This window comes from Ovis aries, chromosome 13 (assembly GCF_016772045.2).
Source record: "Ovis aries strain OAR_USU_Benz2616 breed Rambouillet chromosome 13, ARS-UI_Ramb_v3.0, whole genome shotgun sequence".
Lineage (NCBI taxonomy): Eukaryota > Metazoa > Chordata > Mammalia > Artiodactyla > Bovidae > Ovis > Ovis aries.
In genome coordinates, this window is record NC_056066.1 from 57,638,733 (window position 1) to 57,657,975 (window position 19,243).

Genomic DNA, 19,243 nt, shown 5'->3' on the forward strand with positions numbered 1-19,243 from the left:
ATAAAAATCAAATTATTTAAAACATGTTTAGAGTAGCAGTGGTCTCAATTCAAGACAAAAACCCAAACCCCAAATTCTTACAAAATCTATTGTGAAAACCTTGAAGACTATAATAAGCCTTTACACAACTAGAAGTAAGACTAGAAGCCTTTACACACCTAGAGATAAATTCTATGACTACTTTCATTAATGCAACACCTCTTTTTTAAACAGAAAAATGGCAGAATGTTTATATAAGAGCTGAAGTTTTGTACATTCCATCAATACACAGCACTAAGACAGATTATGGTACACCAGTGAAGATTATTTTAAGGGGATGGCACACCTGTCTAGTGTGAATTTTACATCAGTTCTAAAAAGATCTTAGACTCAATTTTTTTTCAATGCAGAATCTTTTGTCCCACTAACAAAACATCTAGTAATTTTTCTCTATTTAGAAGATCAAAATTTGTGATTTAGAGAGATCAGGAAAATAAACAAAAAGGTAAGCAATACCTTACCGAATTAAAACTCTACTTAAATATGAGGGGCAAAACATGACATTTTTTTCACACAAAGCAGGAAGAAATCAAGACAGAATTATGCCCAAATGAGAGAGACATGCGTGATTAGAGAGCAAGGGGTCCCAATTTCTCCCGGTCATGGTTGTGGCTGTTAACTTGACTGAGTTATAAATTAACAGCTCAAGTCAAGTGCTGAAGAGTCAGTATCAGCAGAAGTACAAATTTCCCCAAAATGCTCAACCTTTAATGGAGATGAGAGATAGCATACAAACAGCCGCCACACCAAAATCAACACATCCCAATTCACAGCAGACACACAGAGGAGAGAAGCAAACACACACTTAGCATTCTGCACCTCTATGGTCCAACGTGAATTTTCAATTTGTGAACAATGAGAAACAGCAGAATTCGGTTTATCAGTTAGTATGTAATCTGCTTTGGTTTCCTTTTCAACAGAGAATCTAAGTGGCTATACCAGTGAAAAGAGATTATCAACCAGGTCAGCAGCTTCTTAAACAAATTCAACAAGAGGCCAGGGAAAAAGGCTGTGAGACTTAAATGAAAAATATCTTCTATTTTCCTCCTCTGCCTTTGGAAATCATATTCATTCTTCAAAGTTTTGCTCAAATGCGTTCTCTTTTGAAAAGGCTTACCTAATCTCTCAGTTGGAAAAATTATTCCTTCCTATACTGTGGTCTAACAATAAGCTGATGATGACCAAATTTATATCCTGACCCTCTCCTCTGGTGTCCACTTGTGGCTGTAATAAGCATCTTAAGTTTATCATGGCCAAACAGCAGAGCCCCATTCCCTTCACCCAAACACACTGCTTCCCATCTCAGGAAAAAGAAACCACCATTCACCAAAAAGCCTGGGCCAAAAGCAGTTACCTTACTTCCCCTCCCATTCCACATTTAATCCTTCAGCCAGCTCTACCTTCAAAAGAGATTTGGAATCTGAGCACTTCTCATCCCATTCTCTTCACTGCCACCATGCTGGTCCAAGCCACAGTCTGGGTTAGGGATACCTTATGGATGATGCATGCGTGGACAGATTATCAGGTAAATGTGTGGAGGGTGGATGGGCGGATGGATAATGGATAAGTGTAGCAGCCTCATGGCTTCCACACACCACCAGCCACACATCTAAATAGCCTATTTTCCCCACACCAGCCATGGTCTTTTAAAAAGACTCCTGCTCAGAATCCTCCATGGTTTTCCAGCTCAGAACAAAATCCAAAGTCCCTCCCATGGCCAGCCTGTCTACCGGGAAGGTGTCTCCTTCCCCTCTGAGCTCCTCTGCAGGCATAGTGTCTCTGCTGCTCCTTGAACATATCAAGCTTATCGCCACCCTAGGGCCTTGCACTTGTCCTTTCTTCTCTCTTGAACGTTCTTCCCCCCAAATGTGTGCACAGCTTGCAGACTCATTTTACACAGGTCTTGGTTCCAATACTGTATCGCCTTCTCAGAAACTTGGCCTTCTCCAATTGCCCTCTTTATAACAGAACCCACTTCCAAACCCCTTTAAACTTCATCCACCATCCTCTCAACTTCATTTAGCACCTACCATTATCTCAAAGTATATTCTACATATTTCCCATTTTCTTATTTAGTGCCCATCTCCACTAAGAGAAGATGAGCTCCATAAGGCAAAGGTCTTGTCAGTTCTTTCATCTCAGTCTCTCAAGCATCCAGAACAATACTCAGCACAGTGCAGGCATTCAATAAAGTAGCTGAGGACTGCACAAGCCAGGTACTGTGCTAGGCCCTCAAGCTCAGCGGCAACACTGCTCTCCTGCCCAGAACCCTGAAGAGGCCGAGCCAATACACTTGGACAGCCGTCCCAGGACCCAACCAGAACTAACGAACAGGAATCTCTGGGACTGAGGCTCCGGAATGATATATCTTGAAAAAAGAAAAAAATCAAACAATAGTGACGTCAGTTAACACTTAACAGGTCTATTCTAAGCACTTCATATGCACCAACTCACTTAATCCTTCTAACATACCCAGAAGTGAAGAATTCGAGGCATGGAGACATTAAACATTTTATCCTAGATTTTCAGGTGGCAGATCCAGCAGTCACTTCCAGGCAGTCTGGCCCCAGAATGCACACTCTCAACTGCTGTGTTGTACTTGACCTCTCACTGCACAGAAGACCATGTGGAAGTTAACACATAAAGTGTTGTGTAAACACAGGAGGGTGTGGAGGGCGGGGAGCTGAACACCAAGGGGAAATCCCAGAGTTTGGAAAGATGAAGGAACACACTTTCTGAGTTGAAGGAAAAGTGTTGGTGTGAGTACGGTGTGGTGTGATCAAAGCACATGGGGGCCTTGAGAAAGGAGGCCACATGGCTACAGCAGAAGGGGTCTGAGCGAAAGGAGTGAAAGGAGAAATGGGGCGAGGGGCAATCCCATCTGCTGTGCTTTTAACACCTTATAGTTTCAAAATAAGCTGTAAAACTTCATACCTATACAAGTCTGGCAATGGGCTCTACAGGAGAAAATGAAAGGAAGAAAATCAAAAGTGTCTCTAGGAATGCAGGTGTGATGAAGGAAAATGGGCTTCCCTCTTCTCTTCATGGGCTCTAAACAGTATCCACTGCCTCTGCCAGCCTCTGGGGGAACCCAGATGTAAGTAAGAGGAGACGCACTCACACAAGTCTGTGTGTGTCTGAGTGTTTGAACATTTCAGGTGTTTAAAATGGAGAATAAAAGCTAAGACTGTTTTAAAAATAAAAAAAGCATGGCCCAGTTTGAAAGCCTGTGATGCTGGCCTAAGAATTCTCAACACTAACCTGTAGGGTTGAGGGACCCAACAAACGTTTTCAAGTTTAGAAAAATAACTCTGACAAGTGTACGCAGGGTGGCCTGAAGGGGCGGGGAAGGAGAGAGTATATTAGAGCCAGAGGGGCACATGGGGCAATAATCCTACATTCAGGATACGGCAGTGAGGAGAAGCGGAAGCAAAGGGGTACAGGAGACACTGCTGACGACAGTGACTGATGAGATGGGAGTGGGATGGGAAGAGGGGGCAGTGAAAGACTGGTTTAGGGTTCCTGGCTTACCTACGTGGGTTCAGGGGCCACTCCCAAGACAGGGAAGGCACATTTGAGAGTGTAAGTCAGGAACGCAGCGTGGAATACAGCGAGTCCTGATGTACTTTCATGACAACCAACAGGCAGGAATGTCCAGCAGGCAGAAAGCCTCGAGACCAAGATATGCTTGCAGATATAGATTTGGAAGTTTTCTGTGTAGCAGTGAGAGTTGAAAGGACTGTGAATGCGATAACACACAAAGAATGCTTAAATGGAGAAGATGGAGAACAGAAGCTTGGGAAATGTCAGCATCCAGTAACCATGATCAAGGGCTAGGGAGTTCACCAGAAAAGTCAAAGGGGAAAGTCGCAAAGAGAAAATGGGTGAATTGCAAAGGGCTTCAGTGGAATGTAAGGTACGAGAACTGAAGGGAAACTAGATGTAAACCACTCACTGAGATTCACTGCTTCCAAAAATTAGCTGTGACGTAAGACTGGGCATCTGCTTAAGCGGGGGAAGATCTGGAGGAAGGTCGTTTCTTTTCAGGAAGGGGAAACTTAAGCATGTTTGTAGGCCCTGGGAAAGCATCAAGTAGAACAGAAATCTGAGGCACCAGGAGGAGGCTGACTAATGGAGCAAGACACCACAGGGATGGAAAAGGAATGGAGCAAAGCACACTACATGAGAGGTGGTGCTGAGTCTCTGAAACAGGAGGGGAGGATGGTGGAAACATACATTTGTAGAAGAGAAAGAAGTGACCAACCCTAGGTAGAATATCTTAATACTGAATGCCAGCTGCACACAGCAGGCCTTGTTGATGGGTTCCACCATTCCTTTCCACAGAAAGCTGTCTTTTGTTTTCCCTCTTTACCTTTCTCGACACTCTCAGACCTGGACACCGACTCCCTGGAACGTGCCAAGCACCGTGCATCGTGCTGAGCACTGGGATCAGGGGTAAAGAAAACCATCCAAAAGGGCAAAGGCATTGCTGGTTAGTGGGGAAGGAAAGCAAGTAACCAAACACAGCTGACTGTGCCAAGTGCAGGGGCACAGGCATGGTGCGTGTGGACAGTGTCAGGAAAACGACCACAAAGACACGGAGGAGGGAGCAGTGGGACAGGAGGAGAGGTGAACGCAGCTCTGGGACTGGGGGAACCAAAGGCCAAAATGCAAGCACGAGGCAGTTGACGCCGGGGAGATCAAGGGCACAAACGACTTCCCAGGTGTCATTAGAGAATGCAAATTTTATTCTTTTGGCAATGGGCATACAAAAATTTAAGATTTTTAAGAAAACAAGAGAGAAGCTGAGATTGGCCCATCTCAAAGTGCCATCAGTACAGAGACAAGCATAAGGACTGGGACAGGAAGACCAGGTAAGAAACAATTACAGTCATCCACGGGAAAAGGAGGCAGTCACGGAGGGGACAAGAAAGAAAGGGCAGACCTGAACACCGGGCTTTCAGAGTGTGAGCTGCTTAACTGTGTGCATGTGGGCACCATTCCAGAAGGTGTGTGTCAGAAAACGCGGTCCAAAGGAAAAAGGGAAAGGGAGTGGGGAAGAAGACATTTTGGGGCGTGCGGCAAGTAAAGTGCCTGCAGCCCACATCTGAGCTTGGGTCAGTCCTAGGATCATTCTAAATGCTAGAAGAACCCAAGGGAACTGGCAGAGGAGACAGGGAGACTGGGCGGGGGCTGAGAGAAGGAGAGAAGAGGAACAAGAGCCGGGAAGGGAAACCTGTGCCCCTCAGCACCATCCTCAGGGCTCCTTAAGGAGCAGGCCTAAACGGCCAAAGGAGGGGGAGACAGCCAAAAGGTGGTGCTGGTGCGGGAGGAGGTGAAGGGGAGAGCATTGGGTCCCACGCCGTCACAGATGCCAAATGCTCCAGAGAGTACTGTACATGTGAGGTAAATAATATAAAATAACGGATGAAGTAACAAGGCAGTGAAGTTCCCAAGTCATGGCTCAGGAGTGAAGCTTGCTGGCATATACACTCCATCTGGAAGGAAGGAATGAGGAGAGCAAGCCCCCCCGCGAACCTGAGAACGCAGTTAACTCCTGTCTGAAAGTGGACAGGGAAATATTCAGATGTTTACTGAAGAGGACTAACTGCCAAAGTTGGGCATGTATGCCTAGAGTTAGGCATGTAAAAGAAAAAAAAAATAAAAAAATCTTATTATGAAGGGCACTGAAAGCATAACTCATTAAAAAAAAATTTTTTTTTTTAAGGAATAAAATAAAGAGACCCAGGTAAACTGACTGAGTTTTCTCTGGACTGCTCCAGATGACCTCTCCCATCTTTTTCATTTCTGTCATTCTCTGGGCAAGATGGGAGGTTAACCAGGCAGGCACAGTAAACTGTCTCCTCCCTGCACCCAAACTACATGAGAAGTTCTGAATGACTGGATTCTCCAAGGAGTGATTCAGGACTTTGCTTTGTTCAATTAGTAAAGCAGTGTCTGACTTTTAAAAGGTCAAAAAGTATGAATTTGGATTTTCAGAGCAGTCCATCAAGATACATTAATATGCCAACAAATCAATTCAACCAAGAGAATGAGAATTCAAATAAGCCTCCACAAGGACAAACCTTTGGTTTTTCAGCAAATCCTTCTTTTTATTCTTTACGTATGTGTCTATTTCAAATGGTCAAGCAAAACACTGAAAAGATGACCTAGTCCAGGACTGTATCCCTTCTTTGGGGTTGCTATTAAATAGCAGAAGACAAGAACATACCCCATAGTTACCACCGGGGAAAACTACAGAAACAAAACCTATGGGGCCTGCAGTCTACAGCACGGAAGCCACCATAAATGAAGCACAAGGAGCAGGGGCCATAAACACGCACATGGTGCCCGGTTTGTACAGTTTGAGGTGATGCAGAAAACACTGGAGCTGGATAAGAGTACCCAAGAATGCTCAGGAAAAGTTACTAGAATACAGTGAGCTTTTCAACAGGAACAAGAGGGCTCATTAATTAAAGATCTGACAGCCCACTAGTGCAAAGCACTGGTCTGTACTAAGAGAAATACAAACCCCAGTTTCTGCCCTCAGGGGGCTTTCCATCTTTCTTCTTCAACTAAAACAAATTTCAATAGCATGTTCTCAAGACTAGAGCTGGAAGGAACTCCAAGCGGTCTTGGGGTCAAGCTTCCTCATCCAACAGGAAAAGGGATCAAAGCTGGGCAGGGAGTGACAGGGAGGGCAGGAACACAAGCCGCCCTTTGTAATACAAAGCACACAAGCTTCAGGGGCTGAAAGCCGGAGGTGCAAGTTCTGCATTCCGCCAAGTGCCAGTCCAGTTCCTCTCATCTCTGAAACGCAGAGCATGATAATCCTGGCTGTTTTCCTAGATCTGAAGTGCTGGTGATGGGGCTTGGAACATTTAGGACTCTAAAGGCTGGAGAGTGCTCAGACTATGCAGAAGCACAGAAAACTGACCCAGGTACCCTTCCTTTCTATCCCTTTCCCCCATTATACTATAAATGTTGAGTGATGTAATTAAACGGTAAAACAGTACCCAATCAGCCTGCATTGTTTGTGATGACAAGCACTGAGGCAACAGGACACGTGAGGAATGATGGTAGAAGGGAAAGTATAGTGATAATAGCAGCACATAATTTTCAGCATTAATACAAAAATGACACAATCAGAAGTCACTGAGTTAGGATGAAAAGTTCTTAGGGGAAACAGAATTGGTACAATTATTTTTTTTAATCAGTCACTCTAACACTCCAGAACAACACTGCACTTAACGGAAGCAGTGACAGGGAAGCCATTACTAGATTACAATGACAATTAAGCACTTTTCCTTCGTTTTTATACTTCATTTGTCTTTCAGTGCTCTTTCTCAATTCCCTGTGTCCCATTTCTAGTCCTCCTTTCATCTTCCTAACAACATAATAAATAAGATAAAGTCCTGGGCCTTCCTCCTGGGTCACAGGCCCACTAACTTTTTAAAAGGAGCAACATAGTCAATGTAATGATAAAGAACAGGGGCTCTGCAGTCAGAAAGATCTTGCTTCAAATCCACATCTAATTCAGGTTACAAACCTGAGAATCGTAACTATCTACTTCCTAGTCCTGTTTTAAGAATAAATGAGCACTTACTTATAAGAGGCTGGACACTTTAGGGCCAGGACGCCTCTCCAGCCCTCACCCCAGGGCCTGGCCCACAGGAAGCTTTTGGGATGTGGCAACCAGACCAACCCTGAATCCCAACCACGTTATACTCCATCAGACAAGAGGGGGCCCTCTGTCCGTGAAGAACACCTCAAAGCCTGGGCTGTGGAAAAAGAAGAAACTCCAAACATTCCCAAGTAGACAATCGTCTACTATGCACACAATCACCACACCCCTGCACATCTCATGATTCCTATGAGTGGCTGTCATCATTGAAGGAAGGAAGACTTCCCAAAGTATACCCCCTACAGAATGGAAGGGCACCTTCTAATATTCACTGTGAGTCAGTCTCTTGCAGCGTTTGAGAAATCGCTAGTCATCTTAGCCCCACCTGTAAGCTTTACGGTAGCACCAATGAAGGTCATATTTCAGACATTCTTATCTCTTTTTATTATGTGCATAATATCATATATAGTATTATAGTATAGTAAAACATAAATCTTTCATGTTGTTAGTCACTAAGTCGTGTCCGACTCTTTCGCAACTCCGTGGACTGCAGCCTGCCAAGCTTCTTTGTCCATGGGATTTCCCAAGCAAGAATACCAGAGTGGGTTGCCACATCCCCCTCCAGTGACATTCCTATTCCTAATAAACACCCTTTTGAACTCTAAATTCCCACTTTACAGATCTTCAAAAACCTGTGATATCTCTACCTCACACAAGTTTCATCCTATCTTCCAAAGACTCCAGAACAGATTTGCAGATTACGTGAAAGTTAGTGTGTTCTAAACATACAAAATCATTAAACACCAACAGTTTCTGTTACAAAAAAGAAAAAAATAAAATTCACAAGGTAAATCAAAGAATGCTTTGGAGTCATCTGTAAGACTTTTTAAAAGAAGTAAGAAATTCCTTCTAAAAATTCCACAAATAGTAACTCTTAATTAACTAATATTCTTAAGAAATTATCCTGACAGCTACTAAGACATCCATAATGGTTAAAAATTCTCTGCCTTCCTTCCCCGCAAAACGAAACCTTGTTCATGAGTTCCTTCCAGAGATGATGTGAAAGAAATGGGCTTTGCCACTACACACCTGGGCTAAATCCCTGCACCACTTTTTACCCAGTGGCCCCATCCAGGGGCACGCCTCCTGATCACCGAGTAACTCGTATCACAGAACTGTGCTACAGATTAAACAACAAGATGAAGAACCTAAAGCCTTTACCATTGTCCCCAGGCTTTGTGGACCACCTTCTGGAAATCAAGCGTTTCTCTTCTAGAAACTTTCATTCTTCCCTTCCCTTTCCTTTCATATTGCATAACGGGTGGGAGCATCACTACGGCCACTGCTTTAAATTCCAGACCCAAGTAACTGCGGGGGAGTGGTGGTGTCAGTCTAGCACTTAGCCCCTTACAAATATGCCCTCTGTTCCGAGCTCAGCCAGTTTTCTGCTCCTCTCCACTCTCTGAGCATCCTTTAAAGACAGCCCAAGGAACTTGGTTCCTAAAGGTTATAAGCAATTCAAACCTAGATAAATGGCCCCAGGGGGCCATTATACTGTCTTAAAGTGGTTCAGATGGCAAAGAATCTGCCTGCAATGCAGGAGACCTGGGTTCAAACCCTGAGTGGGAAAGTTCCCTTGGAGAAAGGAACTGCTACCCATTGCAGTATTCTTGTCTGGAGAACTCCATGGACAGGAGGAGCCTGGTGGGCAACAGTCCATGGGGTCGGACAAAGAGTCAGAAACGACTGAGCGACTAACACACAAAAAGCACAATCCAAAACACACAACAGCCTCAACCTCACTCTCCTCCAAAACATATTTCCCCAACCCCCTCCCAGACAGGTTAGGGCTGAAGGACCTCATTGAAATGCCAACTGTATACTAATTCAAGCACATCAGCTATCTGAGTGAAGGTGTGCCCACATGGGCCTGCACACAAACGCACAGGCACAAACACACACACAACCAGAAGAAGCCTGATTAAGACACTACTTGACAGATGAAAAGAACTGCTAACCTACTCGTCAGAAAGTAATAATAACCCTTCTGAAAGGATAAAGGAAACCTCTAGGAAAGTATTTCTATACCTTTAGAGTTTTGTGCCATCAATGCTAAAATATTATTAAAAGAAAGCACTATTTTCTCAAGGATATTTTTTCCCCCATGCCAGGGGCAGGGGGCCAGAGGCGGGGAGAGGGGGGATCCAAAAGCACATTAAGGCATTGTTTCTAGACATCAACAGCTTTTGTTAAAACAACAGTTTAACATTTTGAAAAAACAGATATTCTAGAGATACTATTTTGACACACTGGCATTTTAAAAAATAATCTTAAATTGACTGTTGAGTTCAGTAATTTCGCTTGCATAATGAAGCTCTTTAAACAACTCATGATTTTGGAAAGCCAACAGCCTAAGTCTGTCAGGTAAAAACTTCAAAGAATGAGCCGATCCAGCAGGCAAGGGCCAAAGCAATCCTGGATTTGCTATGCCGATGACAGCCTGAGAGGGGCCTAAAACGACAGAAAATGAGGGCACAAGCCCGCAAACCATAACGCAACTTTGTTTCTAACACAATCCCAGTGCAAAATAACTGCAGAAGACTTTTATTTTACTAAAGACATTCGATGGCAACCTTGTCTTGACTAGTGGAAGTCAGCACTCTTTTTGTTCCTCTTTCTTGTGCTGAAAGCTGTGCTCATTTGTTTCAAATCATGGTCATCCTTTAGACGGCAAATTCTTCAAATACAAATGGGAGATCTACGAAGCAATCTCGGAAATAATGCCTTATGTAAAAACTCAAGTTTCAGGTTCTAAAAATCAAGCCTAAGGGCCATGTGTGAGCATAACCAATATAGTTTATTCCCCTGATTCCTCCCCTAATTTTCAGCTACTTAGTGGTAATATTGCTGGGTCAAAGTTCTCATATTTTGCCTTCAGCACTGGAAGGAAAGATGCTATATAATTTTAATAAATAAAAGTGTTAATAATGTTTAAGAGTTCATTTCTTTAATAAGCATCAATTCAGACTAATTATTTCAACAAATCTACACTTGCATGCAGACCTACCAGGTAATTATCAAGATAATCGTGTTCACATTACAAGCACACACAACAAGGAACTATCACCATTTTCCAAATATAAGCACACAGCCAAGAACTATCCATTTTTCCCTCAAGGAGTTAACTGTAAAGAAAAGAATAAGTGAGTAAAAATAAGTTAATGTCTAGTTCACATTTTTCTCCCAGGAACAAAAATTTAGGAGTTAATAACACAATCTATGAAGACTTAAGTTTGACTAAAGGTTGGTAAGTTTAATGCCACTTGCTTCTGATGAGCAAGCTGGTTAATAATTAAATAAATGAACATAATCTATTCAGGATGGATTTAAACCACAACCATAAAGAATCTTAAGCACACTGCTGACATTTTGTTGTGCTGTAAAACACAGTCTGCTCTATGTGATCATGAAATGTTAAGGAAAGCAGGGCTATGCTAAAACTAAAGAATTAATGCTGTAATTAGCATCTGAAAGATAATTACTGCATAGAACAGACTATATCTACACCGTTTTCTATTTTTTAGCTTCCTAAACAATCTTCAGCTACAAGTTAACTAAAGAGGGTGAACTAAAGATTCTAAGCACTTTCCTCAGACAAAGAGAGGTCCCTAACCCACTGACCCAAGCTCCTCTTTCCTCCGCAAAGTGGTAATCAACCACAACAATCCAGTGGTGCTACCCCACCTGTTATCCATACTGACCAACAGGACTACCTGAGGTTTCCTGAAGGTCACTGGTTCAGTCGCAGAATCAAGCAAAGGTAAATGGGTCCACAGTGGATTTAAACCTTAACTAACCAGCTCCTGAGGACAGTCAACAGACCATTCTCACGTGACAGTATCATGAGATGGAGGAGGACGCTAGAGTATGAAGAAAGAGGAAGAGTCCTGGGCAATGACCAAGAAAATACACAACATACTACTTAACTATGGATGAATCAATGGAAGGGGAGGGAGAGGAGAAAGAAAAGAGATATGAAATGCCCTTAAAGTTGACTCTTTCAGAAAACTCTCATTGAGCTGGGCAACAACTGGAACCTCAGAGAGAAAGTAAATTAGGATTTGGCCTTGAAGGAAGAACAACAGAAAAGAATAACAATGCAAAGCACACTTTTCACAGGTTTTAAAAGCCTTTAACTCTTTTCAGAAGGGTGACTCCAATCCAAAGAGATCCTACTGTTCCACCATGGCAAGTATCATGGCACCGTGCTTCTTTTGGGAGGCCAGGAGGCCTTCTCCTTCTGACACTTAACCACGATGCAGATCAGCACTTTCTTTAAGACTGAACAAGGTCCTGTAAGGCTGTGTCCTCTTTTCTTCTGTAACATTCTTAACTTCAACATAATCACACAAAATTTCCAAGATGAAAAATATACAACTCTATACCATCTCGCCGCTGCTGCTAAGTCGCTTCAGTCGTGTCCGACTCTGTGGGACCCCATAGATGGCAGCCCACCAGGCTCCCTGGTCCCTGGGATTCTCCAGGCAAGAACACTGGAGTGGGTTGCCATTTCCTTCTCCAATCCATGAAAGTGACAAGTGAAAATGAAGTCTCCCAGTTGTATCTGACTCCTAGCGACCCCATGGACTGCAGCCTACCAGGCTCCTCCATCCATGGGATTTTCCAGGCAAGAGTACTGGAGTGGGGTGCCATCGCCTTCTCTGCTATACCATCCTAGGCTACGCTTAAAAGATGACTAGTTCTTCTCCTCTAGATGACAGACATTTAAATTATATCTTCTTATGTAAAGTTAGCTTAGAAGTTTAATTCATCTAAGTGAACTGTCCGAAGTCAAAATCATCATTCCAAGTAATCTGGAAGATACTAGTTAAATGAGCCAGTTCTCATCCTGAAATGAATGCTCTCTATACAGCAAAACAGGGTATTGAACCTCATTTCATGATTTTAGTGCTCAGTTTAAAACAAACCCACAAACAAATAATGAAAGTGCTTTACTGAAGACTGCATATGCCTCTTCTGAAGCCACAAGCAATAGCCCTCAACAATCTGATACCAGGACTTTCCTGGATCACTTCCCCAGGCAACATATCCAGCGACTTTGGCCATCATTACTCTGGCCAACCCTAGGCTGAGAGATCACTCTTCAGCCACACCGTTCAGGTAAAGAAATTGAAACGATGAAACCAGTTGTGTAAAACACAACCAATCTCTGTACAATACTGCAGATTTACGAAGCAGCTGAACAGCCATAATCTCAACCAAACTTTCTATAGGAAGCAAGGTAGATATGAGCGCCACTCCCATGGAGAAAAGAGTAATCCTAGGTTTTGGAGAGCAAAGTGGTCAGCCTAAGCTCAAACATCATTAAGCAAAAGAACTGGAACAAGAACTGAGGAGAGTGTATGTACAAGAGTGGGGTTAAGGCTGCAGGGAGAGGTGGGGTCAATCAGGGAGAACTAGCTGAGGAGACACAACACAATCTGCACTTGGACACAGGCTGTATCTGTTCACAAAGGCCTTGGAAGATATGACTCCTGTCAACCAGCCAGCCTCACAGACTGTTGCCTCGTGACCCCAACAAAGGCTCTGTGCCCTAGTCATTCAGATATACTAATGGCATCCCAAAGGAGCCCAATAGTCTCAGCCTTTGTGCCTCTGTACCTGCAACTTCCTCCAACTGACACACTCCCCACTCCTTTCTCCCTTTCACCCACTTCCATCTGACCTTTGAACTCAGGTCAAATGATACCTTCTTTGGGTGTTGATCTTGGAGCAATCTGGATTGCCTTGTATCACAGCACTGTTCTGGCTGATTCTGTTGTTAGCTATCTTGCCAAGACCTAAGCTCTGGTGTGGGGGGTTGAGGGAGAATGGGGGCATCTATGTGATGTGATTCATCTTTTCCTGTTACCTGTCACAGGGAGCAGGCAATGGGTAAATGCCTGTGGACTCACAGAATGGACCTGCCAACTTCCGGGAGGAGTTAAGCCAGGCTTCCAAGGTAGAGAATTTCAGACAACTCAAGTGGAAACCATCACCTTCCACATTCACTTGAGTTACCAGATTCCTCTCTCAGCCTGGCTCCTCTAGAAGGCCTGACCTTAAAGTACTGCCATGGAATTATAATCCACGTCACGGTTTTGTGGTCTGTGTTTGTTTGAACTGGAAAACCTTCCACTGTTTATACATTTGGAATCACTTCCAAATGTGACAACCTGAGATTGTTAACCTGGGAGGCAAAATGACAGCCACCACAGTGGAAGAATGCCCAGGGATCAAGAAAGCATAACTGTTAAAAGAGCGTGAGCTCTGGAATCTGGGTCCCAATGTGCCATTTGCCAACTGGGTGACTCTGGGTAAATTACCCACACTACCTCCTGCCTTAAAGTGGGGTGTGTGTAGCCAGCAGGCATAGCAATGCCCCCAAACATCTACTGAGGAGCTACTCTGGGCCAATGGAAACCATGCTTGCATCATGCCAGCCTGTGTTAGTCCCTCCTGAAATACTCTGGAGTACAGGCTTGCCAACCTTCACTAGAAGCTAATCTTTAAGAAAGCAAGGGTCTTGTCTGTCTTGTCCACTCACCCCTCTCAAGTGCCAATCAAATGTCTGCCACACAGTCACTCAGTACATTTGGAAAGAAGGAATGGTCAAATCAGATGAAGACCTTCTTGTCCCCTAGCACTGTGTTTTGGTGAAGAAAGTAGGGAATAATAACTAAAGATGAAGGCACACATTACAAGGGGCTTGGGCTCGCCACAAACATATAGGTGGCCCCCTGGGCTTCCTCGGACTCCAGTTCCAGGCTCTTCTGGGTGGGGAGGGGGAAGATCTGACAGCCCTTCCCCCACCCCCTTCCCTCGGCTGCACAGCTATGAGCCACAGGCACAAGAAAGGCAGAAGAAGGAAAGTTGAGTCCAGTCCCGTTGAAACTTCTGAGGAGGTTTCTATCATTCACTTACTCAACAGGTGCTTATCAAGGACCTAAGGTGTGCGGGGGATAAAGCGGAGACGTGACCAGGTCCTGTCCTCATGGAGCTTCCCTCCCAATGTGGAGGAGACACAGTACTCAAGTGTGTAAAGTGGTCCTCGTACGCAGGACTAAGTTGCCAAGCTGCCAGGAGTGATGCTACAGGGGCGGCCGCTGGTGTCCTGGGCGGGGTGGCGGGGTGGCGGGGTGGCGGGTCGGCGCGGGCCTCCCGGGGAGGCGACCTCTGACCTAGGACCTGAGCCTTCCGGGGACAGGCGGTCGCCGGGGCCCACACTCTGGGCGGAGGCCGCAGACCGGAGAGAAGGGTCACAGCGGCAACTGTGCGAGTGTCTGGAGGGCGAGGCGCGGGAGGCTGTGGAGGAGCAGGCCCTGGACTCCCGCACCCGACCCTCGGGGCCGGGGAGGGGGCGCAGGCGGACTCGCCGTCGGACGGGGGCGGGGCGGGGGCTGCGGCCGGGGGGCCGACGTCACCACCGCGCCGCCGGGCCCTCCGGAGCGCGGGAGGGAGCGCGGGGCGGCGGGCCCGGCCCGCGGCCGAAGATGGCGGGCCTCCGGGCTTACCTCGGAATTTGAGCTCGTGCTGCGGCTCGAGGCTCAGGACCTGCTCCACCTTCGCCATGTTCCTCGGCGGCGGGGCAGCTCGGGCGGGGAGACCCCTGAGAGGTCACCTGGGGCGGGACGCGTGAATGCTGCGCCCCCTTTAAATTTGGAAAGGGGGGGCCTGCCGGGGCGCGGGCGGGGGTCGCCTATGGGTTGCGCGCGGGGGGGGGGGGGGACGGCCTACGCGGTGCAGGCGCAGGGGCGGAGGGCGAGGGTGAGGCCGCGGTGCCCAGCGAGCGTACGACACGCACGCACGCACGGACGCGCCGACGCACGCACGCACACACGCAGCAGGCCGGCCGCCTTAACCCGGCGCGCGCTCGGGAACGGCGGGGAGCAGAGCGCGCGAGCCCCTGCCGAGCAGTGCGCAGGCGCGGCGGTGGCCGTGGGGGCGGGGCTGCCGGGAGGCAGGGGGCGGGGCGTCGCGCAAGTCCGGGGGAGGGGCGGGTCCGGGACACCCAGAATTGAGGACCATCATCCTGAAGATTATTTATTTAGGCAGGGCGCATGGGAGGCAGATTTTGTGTTAAGTGCTTTAGTCAATAATTAATAAAAATGAACTTCCACTTCTCCTTGCTAATGTGCCAGGCACTTAGAGATTTTGAATAATAATGAAGTACGATTTATTCTTATTATAAACATGATGTTTGTGAGTGAATGATGTGTGTTAGACACGGTGACTTGTGGTAAGCAATAAATATAAATTTAGTAAGCTACCAATTATTGCTTGCTTATTTTGTGCCACTCTGCTGAACGCTTCACATAACAACAGCATCGATTATAATAAATAAAAGCTACTCTACTTTAAATGTTTACTATGTAACAAGCACTGTGCTGAATCCTGTACTGCTAAATGCAACAAATATTTAGAAATACAGTGATCAGAAAAAATGACCTGGTTCCTGCTTCTTACTAGGGGCCATAGATGAGACAGCCTTTGAATAAATAACCACCCACTCAAACAAATACACTTTTAAAAATTACTGAGAACCTATATCTGTTTGGTTTTAAAGTGAACACTCTACCTCATTATCTCATTATTGACATTTAAACTTTACTTCATTATGTAGTGTGTACTACCTGAAATATGTGTTAAATATTTTCCTTTTCATATATAAATGAAAATAGCAAATAGCTAACATTGACTCTACATGACAGACATAGAGGTATTCTTTGTACTGTTCTTTGCACTTTCCAATTTGAAATTTTTTGTAATTTTTTAAAAAGGGTTTTTTTAAAATATAATCTTTGTCTTTTAACTACAGCATTTGGTCCATTTATACTTATTATATTTATGATTATATATGGATATATTTCTACCATCTTATTTTGTGCCTTCCGTTGGTCACATTTGTTTTTTTCTTTTTCCTTTCCTTTTTGCATTTTTAGAGCTAATTTTTTTCTCATTCCACTTTTCCTCCTCTTATATACTCTATGCTGTTTCAATGATTACTCTTTACTTGGCTCCCTGAAAATAAAAGGACTTAAGTGTACTTTAATAGCCCATCCTCTAAATTATATGCCTTAATTATACTATATTTTAAGTTTAATCTTTTCCTTTTTCACCCTGTGAGCCATTACTAAGTTATTTTATACAGTCAATATTGATTTGGACTCAACCACACAGTTACCAATTTCTTTGCTCATCTTTTCTTCCTGCATCTCAGAATTTACAATCAGGATCACTTTCCTCATGCCTGAATCTTGAAATTCTGTTTCAGGAAGTTTGTTGGAGCAAATGCTGTTGGATTTTGTTCTTCTAAAATTGATTTTATTTTTCTCCTGTTTTTACAAGATATTTTGGCTGATTTACTAGAGGGACAATGGTTTTCTCTGAGAGCTGTTGGAAGCTACCACTGACTTCCAGCTCCCATTGTTACTGCTGAGGTTTCAAATGACAATCTCCTCATCATTCCTTAAGAAATGTCCTGTTTCTTCCCATTGTCCTGGGGTTCTGCAGTTTTATCACAATGTATCTTCTAATTTATTTGTCTTAGCTCATTCAAGCTGCTTTAGCAAAATACCATATAGACTGGATGGCTTAGATAACAACATTTGTTTCTCACAGTTCAGTTCAGTTCAGTTCAGTCGCTCAGTCGTGTCCGACTCTTTGTGACCCCATGAATCGCAGCACGCCAGGCCTCCGTGTCCATCACCATCTCTCGGAGTTCACTCAGACTCATGTCCATCGAGTCCGTGATGCCATCCAGCCATCTCATCCCGGGTCGTCCCCTTCTCCTCCTGCCCCCAATTCCTCCCAGCATCAGAGTCTTTTCCAATAAGTCAACTCTTCACATGAGGTGGCCAAAGGACTGGAGTTTCAGCTTTAGCATCATTCCTTCCAAAGAAATCCCAGGGTTGATCTCCTTCAGAATGGACTGGTTGGATCTCCTTGCAGTCCAAGGGACTCGCAAGAGTCTTCTCCAACACCACAGTTCAAAAGCATCAATTCTTCGGCGCTCAGCTTTCTTCACAGTCCAACTCTCACATCCATACATGACCACAGGAAAAACCATAGCCTTGGTTAGACAGACCTTAGTTGGCAAAGTAATGTCTCTGCTTTTGAATATACTATCTAGGTTGGTCATAACTTTTCTTCCAAGGAGTAAACGTCTTTTAATTTCATGGCTGCAGTCACCATCTGCAGTGATTTTGGAGCCCCCAAAAATAAAGTCTGACACTGTTTCTACTGTTTCCCATCTATTTCCCATGAAGTGATGGGACCAGATGCCATGATCTTTGTTTTCTGAATGTTGAGCTTTAAGCCAACTTTTAACTCTCCTCTTTCACTTTCATCAAGAGGCTTTTAGCTCTTCTTCACTTTCTGCCATAAGGGTGGTGTCATCTGCATATCTGAGGTTATTGATATTTCTCCTGCAAACTTGATTCCAGCTTGCGTTTCTTCCAGTCCAGAGTTTCTCATGATGTACTCTGCATAGAAGTTAAACAAGCAGGGTGACAATATACAGCCTTGACGTACTCCTTTTCCTATTTGGAACCAGTCTGTTGCTCCATGTCCAGTTCTAGCTGTTGCTTCCTGACCTGCGTACAGATTTCTCAAGAGGGAGGTTAGGTGGTCTGAAATTTCAAGACTGAAGCACCAGCACATTCTGTGCCAGGCGAGAGCCCACTTTCTGGTTCATAGTCAGCTGTTTTCTTGCTTTCTGGAGTCATTTTTATAAGGGCACTAACACTATTCGTAAGGTTTCCCCGCACGTGACCTTATCACCCTCAAAGACCCCATGTCCTAACACTGTCTTTCAGGAATCGCATTTTGCGTATGAATTTTGGGGAGGATACAAATGCTCAGTCTGTAGCATTTATCCTGTTTGAATACTCAAGAGTTTCTGAATTTGTTGACTGGAATTTTTCATCATTCTGGAAAATTCTCAGCATTTTAAAATTTTTAAAAATTATTGTAAAATACACATATGATTTACCATCTTAATCATTTTAAGTGTACAGTTCAATAATATTGAATACACTTACACTGTTGTGCAACCATGACCACTATCCATCTCCAGAACTCTTTCATATTGCAACTCCATATCCAATAAATAACACCCTCTCTTTATTAAAAAAGAAAATTTATTTATTTGGCTGCATTGGGGCTTAGTTACAGCACACATGTGGAATCTAGTTCCCTGACCAGGGATCAAACCCAGGTCCCCTGCTCCCATGGAGTCTTAGCCACTGGATCATCAGAGAAGTCCGAATAGTTATCTCTTTTACATGTTACCTTAGCTCCATCCTCTCACTCTTTTCTCCTAGATATCTGACTAGTAGTTTATTCAATCTAGATTTTTCAAGCTGTAGGTTGTTTCCCAAAGGTGACTTATAAAATCAATTCAGTAGGTTGTTACCAGCACTGAGAGAGAAAATGAACATAAAATATCAGACTGCATTATATATTTTCATGAAAATTTTGTTTCATTGTGTTTATTAACAACATACCAATACATAAAAC

At 44.4% G+C, this 19,243-nt stretch overlaps 1 protein-coding gene across 1 annotated transcript in view; it reads right to left on the bottom strand.

Moving 5' to 3' along the window:
• Positions 1–15,604, bottom strand: part of VAPB (VAMP associated protein B and C) — a 52,687-nt gene extending 37,083 nt beyond the window's left edge. The window contains exon 1 of the mRNA XM_027977012.3: positions 15,238–15,604. Coding sequence (XP_027832813.1) covers positions 15,238–15,295 — 58 coding nt within the window. The 5' untranslated portion in view covers positions 15,296–15,604. The remainder of the gene's footprint in view (positions 1–15,237) is intronic.
• Positions 15,605–19,243: the final 3,639 nt, after the last annotated feature.